Below are 18,607 nucleotides of genomic sequence, written 5' to 3' on the forward strand. Positions count from 1 at the left end.
TTCCAAGAGTGAAATGCCCATCCATCTGAAGTGCTGTTGAAAGCATTCCTGAAAATGGGAAATCTTGGATGTGATTCCTCTTTCTGATTTTATCTTAGCTTTGTGAATCTGGACAAATTATTTAATCCCCCTGAACCCAGCTTCCTCATCTTTAAAAATGAAGATAGTAACACTGACTTGACAGTCTTAGTGAGAGCATTGAATAGGACGTGCACAATAGCACAGTGCCTTCCATGTCAGCGCCTTCTCTTTCCAGCCCCGTGGTTGTTTGGACTAGACACTTTCATATTCATTCTGTTTCCATGATTCTAAGAATTTGCCATGTTATCGTTTGAAGGACAGTTTCAGCCCTTTGATTTGAAGTTTCTGGGTTATCTTCAGATTTAATTTACACTTATCATGTCTACTCTTATTACCATGAATAACTAAGAATAAATTAGTTCAGTTCCCACCCCCCTCATCACCACTAGCAATATGTAAACAATAATAATTAAAAAGTTTTTGGCTGTGTAACTAGAAAGATTTTCCTTTATGGAGATTAGTGTGATAATGACATTAGATCAGTGGTTCTTCATCCTAGATGCCCTTAGAATCACCTGGGAGTTAATAAAAAATGAAATAAGCTTTGGCATAACCTCTACCCTAGACAAATTGAATCTGAATCACTGGGGATGAAGTCCTTAAATTAGTATTTCTTAAAAGCTGACTTCATGTGACTCAAATGAGGAGCTGGGGATGAGAACCAGTGGTCTTGGTACATTTTAGATTCCTTTTGGTTGTTCAATAATCTCATGTAACTTAATTCTCTTAGGACACACTTTCTCTGTGACTTTCAGCCCTTTTGACATGGGGCCACTGAGCCAACGGTCACAAAAGAATTCTTGAGACATTTTCGGTGCAAAAAGGTGTTTTTATTAAATCATGGGAACAGGGCCAGTGAGCAGAAAGTGTTGCACTGTGATCTTGAGGAGCTTTTGATTGTATACTTTTAGGTTGTGGGGCAAGGGTAGAGATAAAGAAAGTCTCTACATGGATTTCCATATGCTAAAGAAGACTTACAGGATCCTGGAGGTCTGGCTGTTCTCAAACTAAAGTTGCTTTTAGTCTCTAGCAAAACATCATTATTAAGGCAGCCAGGAGTTCCTTGAGGAATATTGTACTCTGCATATCTTAGGTATTTGTCAATAGGCTGCAAGTTGTAAGGAAATTTAATTTTATCTACATTTCTCTTGCCTTTGTTCTCCTTATCACTTTTATCTATTAAATTTGGTTATGTTGGTATCTCATTATTGATTTTAATATAAGAAGTGAACTCCAGAACTTTTTTTCCTTGCTAATTGACCCACAACTCTATGTTCAACTTTTCACTAGTGCCAGCATGTATCTTTCCCAGCTCTCTGCTCTCAGGAAGATTTGTGAAGATTAATGGCAGATATGTGGGCTTCTGCCTCCTCCTTCCTCCCCTATTCTTTCCTTGTTACCCAGAAGCAGGGAGAAGCTAAAAGCCCCTGGAAATGGCCAATCAGCTTTGCATGCTTATTTTTCCTTATCATGATTGAGGAATTCCAGAGATGGGAATTAAAGTCTCCCCTCAAAGCACACAGGCCTGTGGGGTAAGCTTCCCTTTCATGTTTGTCCAGGACAGAGAGAAAACAGTGGCTCTCAGCCTTAACAACCTATACCCATTTGCCTGGAATTCTAGAGATTTTTCCTGGTTGGCTTTGGGGTGGGGCTGTGTCCTTGAAAGCTGTCAGACTTGATTGAAAAATTCGTATACTTTGAGTGAGCAGTTCGGCATTTCATTATAGCTGTAGCTGACTTAGGTGCTGATGTAAATCATCTCAGCTACTTGAAATGACCGTAAGTTAAGTGATAGTGGTGTCATAGCAGTTGATCAGTTATTCCCCCTTGGAACATTACATTTATTCTGAATGCTCAACAGGGTTTTGTGGTAGACAGTGAGTGTGAAGGGAGGGCAAGCCGCAGCTCTGTTCTACTGGAGACTGTATGCAGGGCCAATCCTGTGCGTTCTGTGCATATACATAGACACACTCAGTAAAGCTTCCTGTGTGCCCATAGACAGAAGAGTAATTAGTAAGGCCATTAATTAAGAGCCTGCTTATGACTGTATTGTTTTTGATAATCATTTGTTAACTTAAATAAGACCTCAGGGTGACTGCTATTTGTTGTAAATACTGAATTAGGCTGGCTTTCTGGTGGGAAATGTGTGATTGTTGGTCACACATTCACCTCACATATCATTTTATTTCCCACAGGTAATTATTGATGGAATGAGCTAAAGCTATCCAATTAAACCTACAGGTATTCATAGTTTAGAGTTTGTTGAGGTTATATAAATTATAACCCCAAATTAGCAAATTTATTAATGTTATAATGTTTTTCTTTTTATGAAAACTTGAGCTTTGGTGGCTGCATAACTACAGGACCCACAGCACCTCACATGTATCTCTGTTGCCCAGTTTGCTAATATGCTATTAAGGGGTTTAATTAACAAAATATATTTTTTAAAGATTTTATTTATTTATTTGGCAGAGAGATCACAAGTAGGCCAAGAGGCAGGCAGAGAGAGAGGAGGAAGCAGGCTCCCTGCTGAGCAGAGAGCCCAATGTGGGGCTCGATCCCAGGACCCTGAGACCATGACCAGAGCCGAAGGCAGAGGCTTTAACCCACTGAGCCACCCAGGTGCCCCTAATTAACAAAATCTTAAAGTATCTTTACTATAAGGTTGTTGTCCCTACAAGATTATAGACTTGTAAAAACAAGACTTTCCATGCCCATCAACCCTGGATTAGGTCCCTCTGTGTTTCCCTTATAATAGCATCCATCACACTTGTAATTATTTGTTTATTATCTATCATCTCCTAGATTGTAAAACCATAGAACAGGGACCATGTCTAGTGTTTTCACCATTATATCATTCATGTTCTGCATCATTTCTGACACATACAGAAGACATACAATACATTTATGAATGAGTGAATAAGGATGAATTAATAACGGACCCAGAATACGAATGGTGCAGAGCAAACAAGAGTGTTTTTTTCCCTTACCTCTGGACATCCCAGCTGGGCAACCACAAAGCTATATTGTGCTGATGGCACCATCTACATAGGCCACATAGGAACTTATCTAGTCCACTATGTGTTTCCCCATCTCTTGGTTATTTCTTTCAAAAGAGGAGAAAATCCTAGATAACTTCAGCACATTGCTTTTAATCTTTTTCTTTTCTTTTCTAAAACCATAGTCCTGGTCCTTATTATCAGACCAATTTGAATACCTTCCTAAATATTTTTCATCATTCTCCTTTCTCACTCCTACAGCATCCTTAAACATCCCATTCAAGTTTCCCTACCCCAAAAGCTTTAGGTTTCCCTGCAGCAATTTTTTAAAAAGATTTTATTTATTTATTTGGCAGAGATAGAGATCACAAGTAGGCAGACAGGCAGGCAGAGAGAGAGGGGGAAGCAGGCACCCCGCTGAGCTCAGAGCCCAATGCAGGGCTCAATCCCAAAACCTTTGAGATCATGACCTGAGCTGAAGGCAGAGGCTTAACCCCCTGAGCCACCCAGGCACCCCTGCAGCAATGTTTTTCACACTGTAGATAGTAATCTGCTGATGGTTTGTTAAATCAATTTGATGGGTCACTACTGAAATATAATTTTTAAAATCTAAAATATAATAAAAGATATCAGCATACATTACATGTAGTTGGGGAAATAATGTGCCCTGAAATTTTTGTTTCCGTTTAAACACACATGCGTGTGCGCGCACACACACACACACACACACACACACACACAAACACCCTTAACACATACATGTAATGGATCGGGATGCCAAATATTTGACCTATGAAAACAAGTCAGTATGATTAACTTTAGTAAATATGTTATTAAAATCCTTCAAGCAGTATTTTGTGGTTGTGAGACTTGAGTTTCAGTGTGGCTTCTGCTGTATAGTGACAAGAACATAATCTCTTTGAGCTTCTGATTTCTCAGCTGTATAGTGGGGAAAATAATTGGTAGAGGCTACTGTGAGAATTAAGATAATACATGTATAATATCTATGATAATGTTTTATATATAATTTGTGGCCATTGACTATTGGTTTTCTGCTTAGCCAAACTTACGTCCTACTTTTATCCTCCACTTTCACCAAATTGCTCCTTACTGTCTAAAAATAGCCTGAATTTTATCACCCGTAATCTTTTGTTTTAACATCTCTCTCATATGTATTACCTTTCACATCTCAACTTACCTAATTCTCGTCCATTCTTCAAAACCCACATCAACTACCACCATCTCCATGAAATCTTCCTTGATCATTGTAGCACCCAGTGATTGCCTAACAAGCCCAGAGGAGCAGTGATCCTATATCTATAAACCCCTGCCAGGAGTTTTCCAAGGCAGAGATTCATGCTTTTCTCATAGTGAGAGCTCTGCAAAGCTTACAGAATGAAAGGAGGAAAGGTTCAATGACAGTGGTGCCCATTGGAGTGAGAACGAATGAGATCTCCTTTACAACTTGGACAATGCCATGGGATTTGTAACACTCTCCTTATATTCCCCCACCCCACCTAAACGGCCCAATATTTTGTTTTCCTCTTTGCTTAAGGGAAATGACTCTCATGCCTTATGAATATTGAACTAAGAGGTAAAAATCAAAAGAACAGAAAAGGTAAAAGGCAAAACAATATTTTCTTTTTATGATACGGTTATTTATCCATTATCCACCAATAGCAATCTTTAGGCCTCTTTGAATTAATTAAAATGAACAAAATTGGATGTATATCTGCTTTTTCAAATAAATATAAATTATCAGTTTTATTGCTATGTAGGTTGTCTAGATTCAGCTATATTGAGGCATTATTTCTGTTTCTAGTCACCAGCTGGCCATGGATATGGAGAATAATATTGAAAAGTATCCCCTCAATCTACAGCCCCTGGAATCAAAGGTGAAAATGTAAGTTATTTCAAAGTTTACATTAAAGCAGTAATTTTACAGTTCTTGTTTTTTGAACTTCTAGACTACTCTGGAATTTGGGGATACAAGAATTAAGCATTTATATATTTCACATCTATATGTTAAAGATTATTTCCTCTGTTCTGAGCGGCAACAAAACTGTTTTGGGAAAACAGCGCCATCTACTGGATAATATGGGGGACTATTTTATTGTCATCACGTGCACATTTCTTGGTTTTTCCCTTTTAAAGGCAGAATGCACCTCTTCAGCATCCACTAGCATTTGCCGCTGTCTTTCATCTTAGTAACTTGGTGAATTCCACCTTGGAACAACTTGACTATTTTTATATTGGGCCATTTCTTTATTAAACACCTAAACACTTTCAATCCTCTTCCTCCTGTTTCCATTCCACCTCTCATCCATATATTTTGGAAAAAATCTCTTCTTTTCCTCTTCACTTCCTGTCATTTTCCTTTTTATTCTCTCTTAATAAGGCCAAATGTGAATCCATGTCCAAACTACAAATGACTGTCATATAAAGATGGTGCTAAGAATGGGTGCCTAGGTGGCTCAGCTGGTTAAGCATCTGACTCTTAATTTCAGCTCAGGTCATGATCTCAGGGTCTTGAGATCAAACTCTGCTTTAGCTTCTGGTTTGGGGCCCCCATGTCAGGAGCCCCTCATGGAGTCTGTTTTCCTCCACGGAGTCTGATTCCCTTTCTCCCTCTCCTTCTGCCCCTTCCCTTTCTCACAACCTCTCTCTCTCTCTCAAATAAATAAATAAATCTTAAAAAAAATATGATTCTAAGAACACTTCAATATTAACAAAAATGAAACTGGTAACTTCCAGAGTGAGACAGGCTATATTCTAGAAAAAAACAGCAACTTCCTAAAACCATATTTAAGTAGAGAAGGGACCTATCATAATCACCTTAGAAGCAATTTTAAACTATGCTCGCTTTCTGTGACCATTTCCCATTCTGATTTTCCCTCAGGAGTGCATATAAGAATTTTCAATGAGAGCCTATGTAATCTCTCTCTCTCTCTCTCTCTCACTCACGCACACACACACACGCGCGTGTGTGCATATACACAGCTTAATACTCTGAGAGGCATGTATCTGAGAATTTAAACATGTCTGAGGTTGGCTAGGATAACTGATCATTTGCAGGAAAGCCCAAAGAGGAATCTTTTAGAAAATAAGTCACCCTGAAGAAGGGAGCCTTGAGGTGTACAACTTTGAAGAACAATAAGCCATGGATTTAGGAACAGAAATGATGCACATATATATTATATCCTGCTGGATAAAAGCAAATATTAGCATAAACCCCTGCCAATTTACATTAACCCTGGTTATCAATAAAAAGCTTGTCTCTGAGTGAAAACATAGAGATACCTTCAAGATAAATTTCAAACATGGCTTCTGAACCTGTTGGGTCCCTTCCTAGGAAGCTCTGTGTCATGCTTACTAAGTGAATAATAAATCAGGTTACCAAATTTTATGCAAGCAATGTGTCAGCCTCACTACACAGGATGTGAGTTTTCAAACAGAGGTTGCTTTATTCTTAGGAATTTTCTCATTAAGATAACATCCTCTTAAATGAAAAAGTGCTAGAATGGAAAGTTGTTTGTGTGAAAAATAGGAGTGTTTGATTTGAATGCTGAAATGAAGCTAAGAAACCTGTCTGGTCTTTTTTGGTTTTCAGCATCCCTAATATGTAGGCAGAGGGGCAGGTGCCAGGAAGAAGAGCAGGCAAGAAAAAAAAATCTCCCTGGCTGAGATTCCAGCCAGCTCAGAGTCTGGGACTTTCCTTGTAGTTGGCTTGATAGAGGAGTCTCAGCTCAGTGAGGTGCAAACAGAATGGTTTTATCTCTTCTAATAACTCTGAACCCCATTTCCACTCACTGGAGGGGGTTGAGGAAGAGAAAGCTTAATCTTGTCCAATAATGGAATTTGAGTCCCATCGGAGAATTTAGTCCAGTTCAGTGACTCTTGCCTAATCTGGTTATTAAATTCTTAACTCTCAAGACAGGTTGAACATCTCCCCTCTACACACATTAAATATTTCCTACAGTTGAGCAGCTTGTTCTCTGTATTCTCTCCTCTTTCTAGTTGCCCCTTCTCCTTGATATTACCTCTCCCATCCCTCATGTGCTAAACACCCAACTTCCTCAGGATTCCCACTAATGGTAACACTTAACTCCTCATCAGTTGTTTCCTTAAAAATAGCTCTAAGTGTTGGGGCCCTGTGAGAATGGTCATTTGGTCTCCCCTGAGTCCCCACCAATGATGCAGGCTGTGCCTTTCATTGTGCCCCTTGTCTGCTGGGACTGTCTCCCTCAGACTGACCTTGGCATCCTCACAACAGGGTGGATCTTGGCAAACCCTCATTCCCACTTCCCAAAGGATTTTCTTTAGTCCTGCAGAGCACTGGATATGAAAGATGGGGCCTTGTCCCAGGTTCCAGAGTCACTGTCAGACTCCATAGGCGTTCTCTCAGGGTCTTGTGGCATTTGTTGGTGGGAACCTGATGAATATCTATCTTCCTCTAGTGGGTAGAGAGAAGTGAGTGAAGCGAGGATTACTATATTATAAGATCTGCTTGGTTTCCTGGAAACTCTCCTCTCCCTTCCCTGATGAGGCGGAGAGGGTTAGAAGGTTCCAATGAAGGGCTTGCAACCTCTGCAAGTCCTGAGGTGGGATGCACCTTGGTGGGCCAATCTGTGAACATAAAAGACAATAAGGAAGATGAGACTGTTCTCAAGTGTGGGCTCCCTCCATCATACACCTGCACTAGTGAGAACTTGAGGTGGGGGTCGGGTGGGGCAGGAAAGACTCTCAGTTGTTTCCTCACACTCAGCCCAACTAAAAAGAAAAGAATTTGATAAGAAAGTCTCAACCTCTTTGTGGAGTGCAATGTGTCAGTGAAAGAAGTAAAGACCTGCCAGGAAAGAACACATGTGAGTGTGGAGGTGGAATTTAGAGGAAATGTCGGGAAGGGTACATTGCCTGGTTCATGAATGCAACCGTTCATGGGTAATTTTGAGTTTTAGACTTGAAGGATCAAAGGACCATGTCAAAAGGGAAAAAGCAATCAAGGTTGCACAGCTATTAATAAAAAAGTCATTTGAGGGAGGTGAAAAGCAGGTTTTCTGAAGATCAAGCAAAGGCAAGCCTCACAAGTCAGAATATTCAGTGAAAGCAAAAGTAATAGTGAAAGTACCACAGCAAAGTCCCTCAGCACAAGCCTAAGACTAAAGACAAACCTCTTCTTAAGAGGCAAGGCTGCCTGAGGGCCTGGGGTTGAGGGCACACATCAAGGAGCACAGGCTTCAGCACAGTGGACTGACTGAAAAGAAGGAAATGGACTCTCCAAATCCCATAAAACTGCTACCCTTCACATGGGGGTCACATCTTGCCTGTTGTAGTAAGATCTACAATGCATCTTCTGAATATAAACCATCACTTAACAGGTGTTCACTAACTGTGTGCAATCCCTCTCTGATGTTTTAGCAAAATAAATATTTTGCTATGCACAATAGAGGCATCTATTGACTACAAGTCATCTTTTGAACATCTACTTGTTAAATGTGTCCAGTTTCCCTCATTTTTTACTAAGGTATTTGATGATTTGGTGATGAAATAACATTTAGATTCTATAAAAGAGAGGGAGTGAGAGAGATAAACACAGACAGTAAAAAGACAATTCCCAGAAGACTTTCAAAGTTATTTCTCAATAAAGCCTTGCTAAATATCATTCATTTGAGAGTTATGCCCATCAAGTTTGATCAGAAGTTTAGCTAAGGGATACCTAGGTGGCTCAGTGGGTTAAGCCTCTGCCTTCGGCTCAGGTCATGATCCCAGTGTCCTGGGATCAAGCCCCGCATCAGGCTCTCTGCTCAGCAGGGAGCCTGCTTCCCTTCCTCTCTCTCTGCCTGCCTGCCTCTCTGCCTAATTGTGATCTCTGTCAAATAAATAAATAAAATCTTAAAAAAAAAAGAAGTTTAGTTAAAAGAAGAAATGAGAGAAGAATGGTTGAGAGCATAGACTCTGGGGTTAGAGCAAATAGGAGAAATCCCAGCTCTGCTCTTTACCCACTGTGTGACCGTGGGAACACTGCTTGCCTATCTGGGCCACAGTTGCATTCCTCTATAAAATAATAACATTAACCCTGTCAAAAAGGATTGTAGTAAGCTTTCAATGAAAAAATTTTAAAAAAATGACCTAATGTATCTTTTCCATGAAGTTATACTGTTTTCAAACATGTTTTTATGCCAAATTGGGCTAATGAAATAGTGCCCTTAAGGATCCTTAGGAATCCAGCATATCACATTAATATATATGATTAGCACATATTACTTAAAATTTCTGAAAGTGTTTTTTTTTTAAGTAATTATAATGATCTTCTAAGACCTCTACTTATCAAGTTTGAGACTGACTTAGATACCTTATCCTTAGTTCCTTACTAGAATTTCACAGAGGTTATTGTTATTCCTATTTTGTGAGTAAGCACAATGTAGGCCAATAACTTTAGTATTTTACCCAAAGATCACAACTGATGAGAAGTAAACTGACCAAAACCTATATGTCTCTAAACACACTTAGTTTTGGGGGGGTTCCAGTTCAAGATGCCTAATGCAGGAAGATTCTGAATTCACCCATAGACATACTGAATTTACAGCTATTTATGGAACAATATCCCTTGAAAAAAAAAAAACAAAACAAAACTAGCAGAGCAACCCCTTTAAGTCAGGCAGATGAGAGGGAAACCACATCAAAACAGGTAGGAAATGCTGGGACATAATCTTGCTGTAAATCCCAACCCCAGTACAGGGACTCACAATCAGGAGGGAACTGAAAACACAGAACTTCTTCCTGAAGAATGAAGGATCTTACTCTGCATCAGGTACCGTAACTAAGACCAGCACCCGAGAGACAAGTCTGTAAAACATTTGGCTTTGAAGATGAGAGGGGTTCCAGTGCCCATGAGACCTGTAGGGTTATGACCAACTGAGGGTGAGGCAGAACTCTTAAAGGGCCTGTGTGCTGACACCTGTCCCAGGGTCCCATGCAGAAGTAGCCCTTTGAAAAGTGCCCAGAGTTCATGTGAAAAAAACTGGTGTCCTAATTGTGAAGCATGAGTCTGAGAGCCAGAGGCCTGCTGGGGTGTTCTCTGGGGTCAGAGAATGGTGGGAGCCCTCTTCCTACTCTCTGCCTTACTAAAGCTAGTGGGCACCATCTTTTTAATTTTTTTCTTTTTATTTCTTTACTTTTTTCTCTCTCTCTTTTCATTCTCACTCTCCCTCTTCTCCTCCCTCTCCTCCTTTGACTTCTCCTCCCCGTCCTTCTTTCTTTCTCTCTTTTTTTCCGTTTTTGGCAGGTGCCATCTTTGCACTCCCCCTCTTTCTTGCTTCAGCCAGTGAGTACCATCTTTGTGTTCTCCTTCTGCACTGCAGAACAGCAGTATCTCCCAGAGGACAGCTGGCCTGGCTTGGATGGCCTGGTGTTGGTGGCCACCACCCAGGGAATACCCCTTGCTTACCTGGCTTTGGAGGCCAGGGGATTTGATATTCCCGTATCCCATAGGACTGTGGCAATTAGAGAGAGTTCCTGGCAGACCACCACTCCCAGGACACTGCACAGACAGCTGACTGAAACACACACCCACCTTTCTGAGAAAGAGGGCTATTTGCTGCTGGTCCAGGAGCTTTGGCCTGAGCGACAGGCTTCTGGTTTTAAACCTATCTGGGAGCGTACAGTGGGGATCTCAGTGAATGGAGGCCAGCGGATGCCACCTTCGTGTTGTCCCTCTGCCTTGCTCCAGCACACTGGAATCTTGGAGAAAGGAGCTTATACCTTTGTTTAGGGCCCTGATTTTTGCTGCTGCTGCCAGGGAATATCTCTATACTGACTGGCTCTGGTGGCACTAGCTGTCCCCATAGGACTGTAACCAACAGAGAAGGAGTCTTAAACAGCTACCACCCGCAGGGCACAGCAAGAGCAACAGACCCAGGAGCTCAGTATCGATGTAAAAGAGGTCTATTAGCTTATCATCATAGCTGCAGCCCGAAGGGCAGACTTTTAATTAAATACACATTGAAGTACTGACTGTCAACCTTTCCTAAGACCTCAGAGGGCAGGCACTATCTTTAAACTCTCCTTCTGCCACATTCCAGAGTCCTAACATGTCTTCGAAGGGAGCTCTTATACATGTCTGGTGTCCCAGTCTTTACATCTAGTGCCCTGGTTTTTGTAGCTGCTGCCCAGGGGAAACCTCTTGATTACTTGGCTCTGGTGGCCAGGGGAGCTTGCATTCCTGGTTCCTAGGGGACTGTAACAATTGGAGAGACAATTCTTGGCAGGTTACCACTCTGGGGCCCTGAATAGGCAGCAGATGAAGCACTCCCTTAGCCTCTCTGTGAAAGAGGTCTGTTTGCTTGACCTGGAGCGTGGGCCTTAGGGACAGAATTCAGATTTGGCACACATCTGTAAGCTACAGAGATGGTCCCAGGGAATAGAAGCCTGGGGATGCCATCTTTGTGCTTTCTCTGTACCTCACGGCAGCTCACCCACATCTCCCAGAGAGGAGATAATATACTCATCTAGAGCCCCAGATTTCGCTACTGTCACCCAGGGAACATCTCCCGATCACCTGGTTCTGGAGGCCAGCAGAGTTTACAATTATAGCCCCTCAGGAACATATACATTTGCATACTTTAAAAGCTGCTGCCTAAGGGTTTGGCTTCTAGTCAGCCTGAATTTAGGTTCTGATTATGATCCTCTTCTTTAGGACACTGACTGGTCTTGGCACACCTTTCACTACTGGGAGCTATTAAAATAAAATAGGCTGCTTGGACAATCACAAAGTTTGAGAGATAGCCAACAGCTAGGGCAGAGTTCATCTGCTGCACAAGGCCAACCATTTAAGACTCAGAGAGGCGGCTGTTTCATCTAACACTTAGAAACCAGTAGGGAGTGTCAAGCAAAATGAAGAAACAGAGGAACATGTTCCAAATGAAAGAACAAGATAAAGCCTGGGGAGGGGGGAGCCTTAATCAAACAGAGATAAGTAATTTGTATAATAAAGAGTTTAAAGTAATGCTCATAAATGTACTCACTGAACTTGGGAGAAGAATGGATGAGCACAGTGAGAACTTCCATGAAGAGATGGAAAATATAGGAAAGTTCCAAACAGAGGTCACAGAGCTGCTGAATATAATGAACACATTTAGCTTCTAAGCACACTTCCTCATGAAGGAAAACTTTTTCTTGTTTGAAGATTTATTATTTCTGGGGCACAATGTTAGGAGAATGTATTTGTTGATCACCTACTTACCATATTTTTAGAACTGTGACAATATGATGGACACTGCCCTCAAGGGAGTCACAGTCTAGTGGAGGGAGAAGACTTCTTGGAAAAGAGTTGTCTGGATTAGCCTAATTTGACACTCTTCTTTTTGCATGGTTAATATCTCCGAGAGCCACTCTTCACTTTCAGACTCAGTAGTCTCTAGGTGTCTTATTTCTAAAGTGCTTTCTCAATCTTCAGAAAGAAGGGCATTATAGAGCCAAGGCCCAAGTTGCCCAAATGCCATCTGTGATGGAGTTAGGAGTTGGGGACTGTCGAGGTGAAGAAACCTGCAGAGAGATCCATAAGGGCATAAGTCCATGATGCTTAAGAAGTACCAACAATCAAATGACGTCAGGAGTTACAAACTAGGCAGAAACTGGAATGGAGTGGAAGCAGGCTAGAGATTCAGGCAAATGCTGTGGGAAACCTGCCTGTTGCATGCAGTGGCCCTTCAGTGGCATTTGGGCAGGTTTGTATCAGGATACAGGGTTGAGGCAGACACCAAATAATGAAATCACGGCTTATCTGTTAGGGTAGCTTTTAGTCACACATAGAAGATTTAACAGGCTTAAACAAATAGGGATTCTACTTATCTACTCAAAGTCAGTATGTGACAAGCCAAATCCATCACCTTGCTTTCTTCTCCCTTTCTGCCTTTTGCCAAACCATGAGGAGGGAACACAATGTAATGGAAAGACAGGGGATCTGGTCCAAATGTCAGGTCTGTCAGTTAGCTCCTATCTTGTTTCCTGAAATTTGTCGAGGACTCCTGCTTGCAAGTAAAAGAAACTCAACTCAAACTAACTTATTTATAAAAAAGAGATTATATTAGATCACCTAACAGAAACATCCAGGGGCTCATGTGCCTCAAGCATATCTAGACCCAGGTAGTCAAGCATCATCAGATATCTCTGTCCTCCTTCTGTAAGCTCTGCTCTGGACATTACAGCTTCATTCTTATGTGGGCTCTCCCAACATTGTGCCCATGGATTGGTGGGTCCCCAAAGAAAGATGAATGCTGGAACAAAATAAAGGAAAAATTAATGTCAGGCAGGCAAAAACTACCATTATGATGGTAATAGCACCTTCTCACATTCCACTTGTGGTAAGGATTGAATGGGAGAATACACATAAAAAGAGTTATATATAATTAGATGTTATCTCCTAATATGCTCAGACTTCTATCCTCTTTGATGGTTTCCTTTCTTTTTCCCATCACCAAATTTAGCCTACTTGGGTAATAATGTATTTTGAAGTCATAAAAATTATTTGGTAAGATTTAGGAAATAGTAACTTTCGCATAAAAACTCAGATTTCTGACTATTCTTGATAAGTAGTAAGATCTGGCAATAATCAACTGTGCCAGGATGGGGTTCCCCCTCCCAAGGGGCAGGTACTGCCCAATCTGCCCCCAGACTCACCCTCAGAGACATCTGGGACCCTTCTTCTGTCTTCACAGCCTCAGGCCCCACTACTTTCCTCTGGGAACCTCCTACCTTCTGCCTGGTACCCTCATTTCCAAGGCTTTGCCCTTAAGCTTTCCTCATCCTTCTTATTAGTCTAAATCCCCTCCACCCTTCAAGGCTAATTAAAGCACCAGGACTCCCTCAAACCTTCTCTAAGCATCCCAGCTCACAGAGCTCTGTCTTCCAGGCAAGGACATCTTCTATGTAAGGACAGCCAGTGACAACCAGGACTGCACAAACTGTAAGTCATCAAGTGGCCATGAGCGTAGGAGGGAGCCACTGGCACTGTGAGATGGATAGGAACATACAGAGAGATGGCAGAGGCAGTCTCTGACACTAGCTCTGTGATAGAAGACAAACAGGAGTTGGACAAGCAAAAAAATTATTGAAAAATATATTTCTTATGTACTTTGAAATAAGCTTCTATATTTATAATTCAAAATATAGAAACACACAAGATGTTCTCCTTTACTGCAACCAGCCTTTAAAGAATTATATTGATAGCAAGGCTTAGTTTGAGAAATAAAAATGTCAAGGTAGTTGGTGTTCAGGGTTTACTCTGCAGCCTTGAAGGAGACTTGTGAGTAGGAATTGTGGTACAGCTGCGATAAGAAGGCTGAAAGGTGATTCTCCATGACTGAGGGATGAGGTGCTTCTGCATTTTGTTTTAATTCCCTCTTTCAGTAAAATAGCATTTGGGGATTGTATTCAGAGAGCTAATAATAAAACAATTTAATCTACAAAGTGGCCAAATGGGAGTAAACAGTGTATGATGTAAGTAGTTTTCTATGATTCAGAGAGTAATAATGGCATGATGTACCATTTTAAAAATATCCAATGTAGCAATTAAATAATAGTGATGTGCCTGACCTCTCATTTTTAACTTCTGAGTTAAAAAAGAATAAAATATAGTATTATATGCTTTTAACTAAGTGAAATTGTTTCCATATATGTGGACAAGGATAGTAAGGTAAATATTCAAAAATTAAAAAATAGCTTTTGTATTAAAGAGGTGAGGAGGCTTATAGGTGATTTTAATACACATTTTAAAGGTATTTAATTTTGTCACATTCTTTGTCAACTAAAAGAGGATATCCACCCACCTGGAAGAAAGGAATGCTATCTTCTTGGTCTCTAGCTTAAGGAAAACTGATAATGTCACTTTCCAGGCACCATAGAACTAAGAGGGGGAAGGGGATGCTTTAAGTGCAAATTCACCTTTGCCCAGCATTATTTGGTTCTTTAAAGGCATTACACTGCCCCCTGGTGTTCAATAAATTAAAATGAAAACTCAACTGGCTACTACATTTTCTTTCCATATTTTCTGAATAATCAAGATGATAAGCAAGAAAGAGAGAATACCTCAATGCCACCAAATGTATGGGTGTCCCATGCCTTGTTAATGTTTTATATTTTTTAAATAGCCTTTACAATGCCACTTTTTTTTAAGCCCTTGATGGGCAGGTTTACAAACATTAGGTGCCCTCCAGTGGCTGAACTTGTTATCAGGACTCTGGGAGACCCTAAGCACTTTAGATGACGTAGAAATTATTAATAGTTTCCAAAACTTTGCTACTCCCTAATAAAATGGGTCCCTGAAGAAGCAACAAGACTACCAAACTCTTACAGAACCTTCCTTGAGATTCTGTTTAAAGTACCGAAACCAAAGAAAAGTAAATAAATAAGGATGTATTTTGAGCAAGCATCGTATAATTAAACAGTAACCACATATAATCCAAAGCAGGACCATATCCTGCCTTAATAGGGTCTGAAGTGTATATATAATTTGGAGCGCTCTTAAAAAAAATCCTAGAAGTTATCTACTTTTGCAATTTTATGCAAACCATGGAGAGCCCCTCTTAAGGTCTTAGAAGAAAATCCTGGCTTATAAGGGCTCCTGAAACTTATGTTACAGAGCTTCAGGGGAAATTGGCCTCTGATCCAAAGGTATTGTTTAACTGTGGCTTCTGGACTTTACCTTGAGCATTATAATTCGGAGCCTTAATAAATTAGGGACATGTATAAATTTAGTAACATGGTAGTGTTTTGGTGCCCTTTCTAACCTCTGACCGTTGAGAATTGATGCTCTTTGAACCATTCAGCCAAGTAAAAATAAATCAGTTTGTTTATACAGAGACAACTTTGATTGCCTTGATTGTGTTTGGGAAGAATTGTAGAAGATCAGATACTTCCAGGAGTCTAGAAGAAATAGTAGTGGAATTAGTGCAACTATTTAAAACTATTTTAAAAGGCTGAATCTTGAAAATTGGTCTTCATGTTTGGTTAATTCCCAGAAGAGAACTGTATTCACTGATCACCTGTGAAAAACTAGATGTTAATTTCAAAGATTAGAAACCAGTTCAGGTGGAAAAAAAATACTTCTCTTTCATAAAAAAGAGCTTTCTATTATAGGAAGCAGAAGGCTTTGTTTTGATACTAATCACAGGAAATAAAAAGCTTCCCTGGGTAAAGTGTCCAATAGCCACCTAATCATGTTGTTTCAGCTTTTTGGGTAGTTCATAACACTTCAAAATATTCTGTCCTCTCTGTCCATTCCTTTATTTACTTCCCATATATTACCTGTTTCCTTCCACAGTATGTAAAAATCCATGACCACAGGGCTCTTGACTGTCTTGTCCCCAGAGCAGAGCCATAGGATCATGGGATTCCCTTTGCCTTGAGGTCTATGTAAATGGCACCCTCTAGAGCGGCACTGCAGTCACTGCCAGAGCCTAGGGCTGACCTTGTCTCAAAGAGTCTCTCAACAAGGCTATATTAGTGCACGAATAAGGGATATGCTAGCCTATTTATTATTCTCATTTGAAATATAGAATGAGATATTGAAAGGTTTTGTGTCCCATAAATCAAAATACATTTACATGTGCAAACTAGTTTCACTTTGATGACTTTTTGTGACTAAGATGACTCTTGTAGACTGATTTAACTTAGTCCATGATTGTCAAATCAGTAAAAGAAACAGTACAGGTCTTCTGATTTCCTGCGTCACATTCTGTGTGTTACATTTTCCGTTTCCAAAGCCAATTCCTTCAGACTTCTTGTGCTTTTCTGAGTCTGTGACCAAGTGGTGACAGAGCACATGATGTTTGGTTTTGTTTTTCCAGCATTCAGCGAGCCTGGCGTGAGTACCTGCAGCGGCAGGATCCTCTCGAGAAGAGGAGCCCGTCCCCGCCCTCTGTGTCCTCAGAGAAGCTGAGCAGCTCTGTCAGCATGAACACCTTCTCAGACAGCAGCACACCTGTGAGTGCCATGTTTTCTCTTTATGGCCTGACTGGCCAATCATTTGATCACCAGGTCTTTGGTTCCAAGAAGGAAATGTTGAGATGTGAACAGGTGGCTTGTTGTTAAGTCTATCACCATTGCTCATTTGCTATATTTGAACCCATGGTGAGGGTTTGTCATCTGAGAATGAAGATGTAATTCATAAGCACAGCTTCATCAAGTTTGAGGGAATTGATTGCATTTGATCTCAACCTAGACTACTCATTTGTGTGTTTGCATTTGTCTATTACTAAGAAATATCTTTTTCCTTTTCTTTATAACAGTGTGTTCCCTTTAGTCTGTGCCTCTGGTAGAGTTTTGTTGTGCTAATATGATAGAAGATTAGTTTGGTTATAAGGATTATAAAGAGAACTTTTACAGGAAGAATTCAAATGGGTCACAAACTCAGTAGTTGAAACTCAGATGCCTGCAGGGTCCGGGTAAGAAATCCTTGTGGCTGATGTGGGCTAAGCTGTGACTGGCTACTGGAGAACACAGGCCTTACCTAATGGGGGAGTCCTGCTTAGATCCTGGATGTGTTGCTAAGCAGGGATGCTGGATAGACAGACACTGCCAAATGTGATTTCTTCTCTTAAGGGATGCCAGAAATGCAAATGTTTAAATGTTGGCAACTAGTAAGAAAATTTAAAATGTGAGTAGACCATACCTACAGATCAATGATCCCAGAGGCCACCTGTTTAAGAACCCTGGTACACAGTTAATGAATGGGAACATCTGCTGAAAGTCTTTATTTAAAAACAACAACAACAAGCAAACAAACATACCAAATGTGGTAGGAAATAAATGATCAGGCAACTGTAATACAGATTGTTGAGAATATGGCCTTTGCGATCATGTATGATAGTCACTGGAATACATAGAAAGAAGTTGGGAAGAGAAATGAAGTAACTATACAAGTGTATTATTTTTTTAAAAAACGTTTCTTGACTACTTTGTAATCATGTTTATTCATGGTTAAAAGGCTCCCCAATGGCCAAAATAATGTAATCACAATGAGATCAAGCAAAGGTTGCTTTGACATGTTTTCAGATGATTGAATTACATGTTCCTTAATAAGTGGTTTTGTCTGTTGTGGATTCTAAAGAGCAGTAACTTGAGTACAAATAACAGTGGCAGAAGATCTATTTTTAGCAGACAGCAGAAATTGAACACTCAGTGACTTGGTGCCTTTTTAAAACAATTTTTGAGGGGGGATGACTTACCTGAACTGGTCTTATGATCACTAGAGGGCGTTGATGAGCCATATTGGAAAATGTTGCAGTTAAGTATGAAATTATCTCATGACTTGCAAGTCAAAAATAATGTGAAAATTAAGTGTTTAGGATGCCTTTGCTGTTAATGACAATAGAATTAATTTAATAGGAATTAAATGACTGAATATTTTATTTGAATGATGGAAATTGAGTATCACAAATCATTCTGCCTGTGAGGTAAAGGTTTGGATTTATGGCCTTCCGATTTTCTCAAAGTCTCAGTTCCTGACAGTATCAACCATTGCTGGGTCC

General features: G+C 40.4%; 1 protein-coding gene across 1 annotated transcript in view; it reads left to right on the top strand.

Annotated features, from left to right (window-relative positions):
* The window catches only part of IQCJ (IQ motif containing J), a gene marked incomplete at both ends in the record, with an annotated part of 51,063 nt that extends 33,895 nt beyond the window's left edge, over window positions 1-17,168 (top strand). Inside the window, 2 exons of the mRNA XM_080802601.1 lie at window positions 4,903-4,983; window positions 16,925-17,168. Of these exons, the coding sequence (XP_080658727.1) occupies window positions 4,903-4,983; window positions 16,925-17,168 (325 nt within the window). The remainder of the gene's footprint in view (window positions 1-4,902; window positions 4,984-16,924) is intronic.
* Between the last annotated feature and the right edge of the window lie 1,439 nt (window positions 17,169-18,607).

Source organism: Martes martes (genome assembly GCF_963455335.1).
Source record: "Martes martes genome assembly, chromosome: 1".
Classification (NCBI taxonomy): Eukaryota; Metazoa; Chordata; class Mammalia; order Carnivora; family Mustelidae; genus Martes; species Martes martes.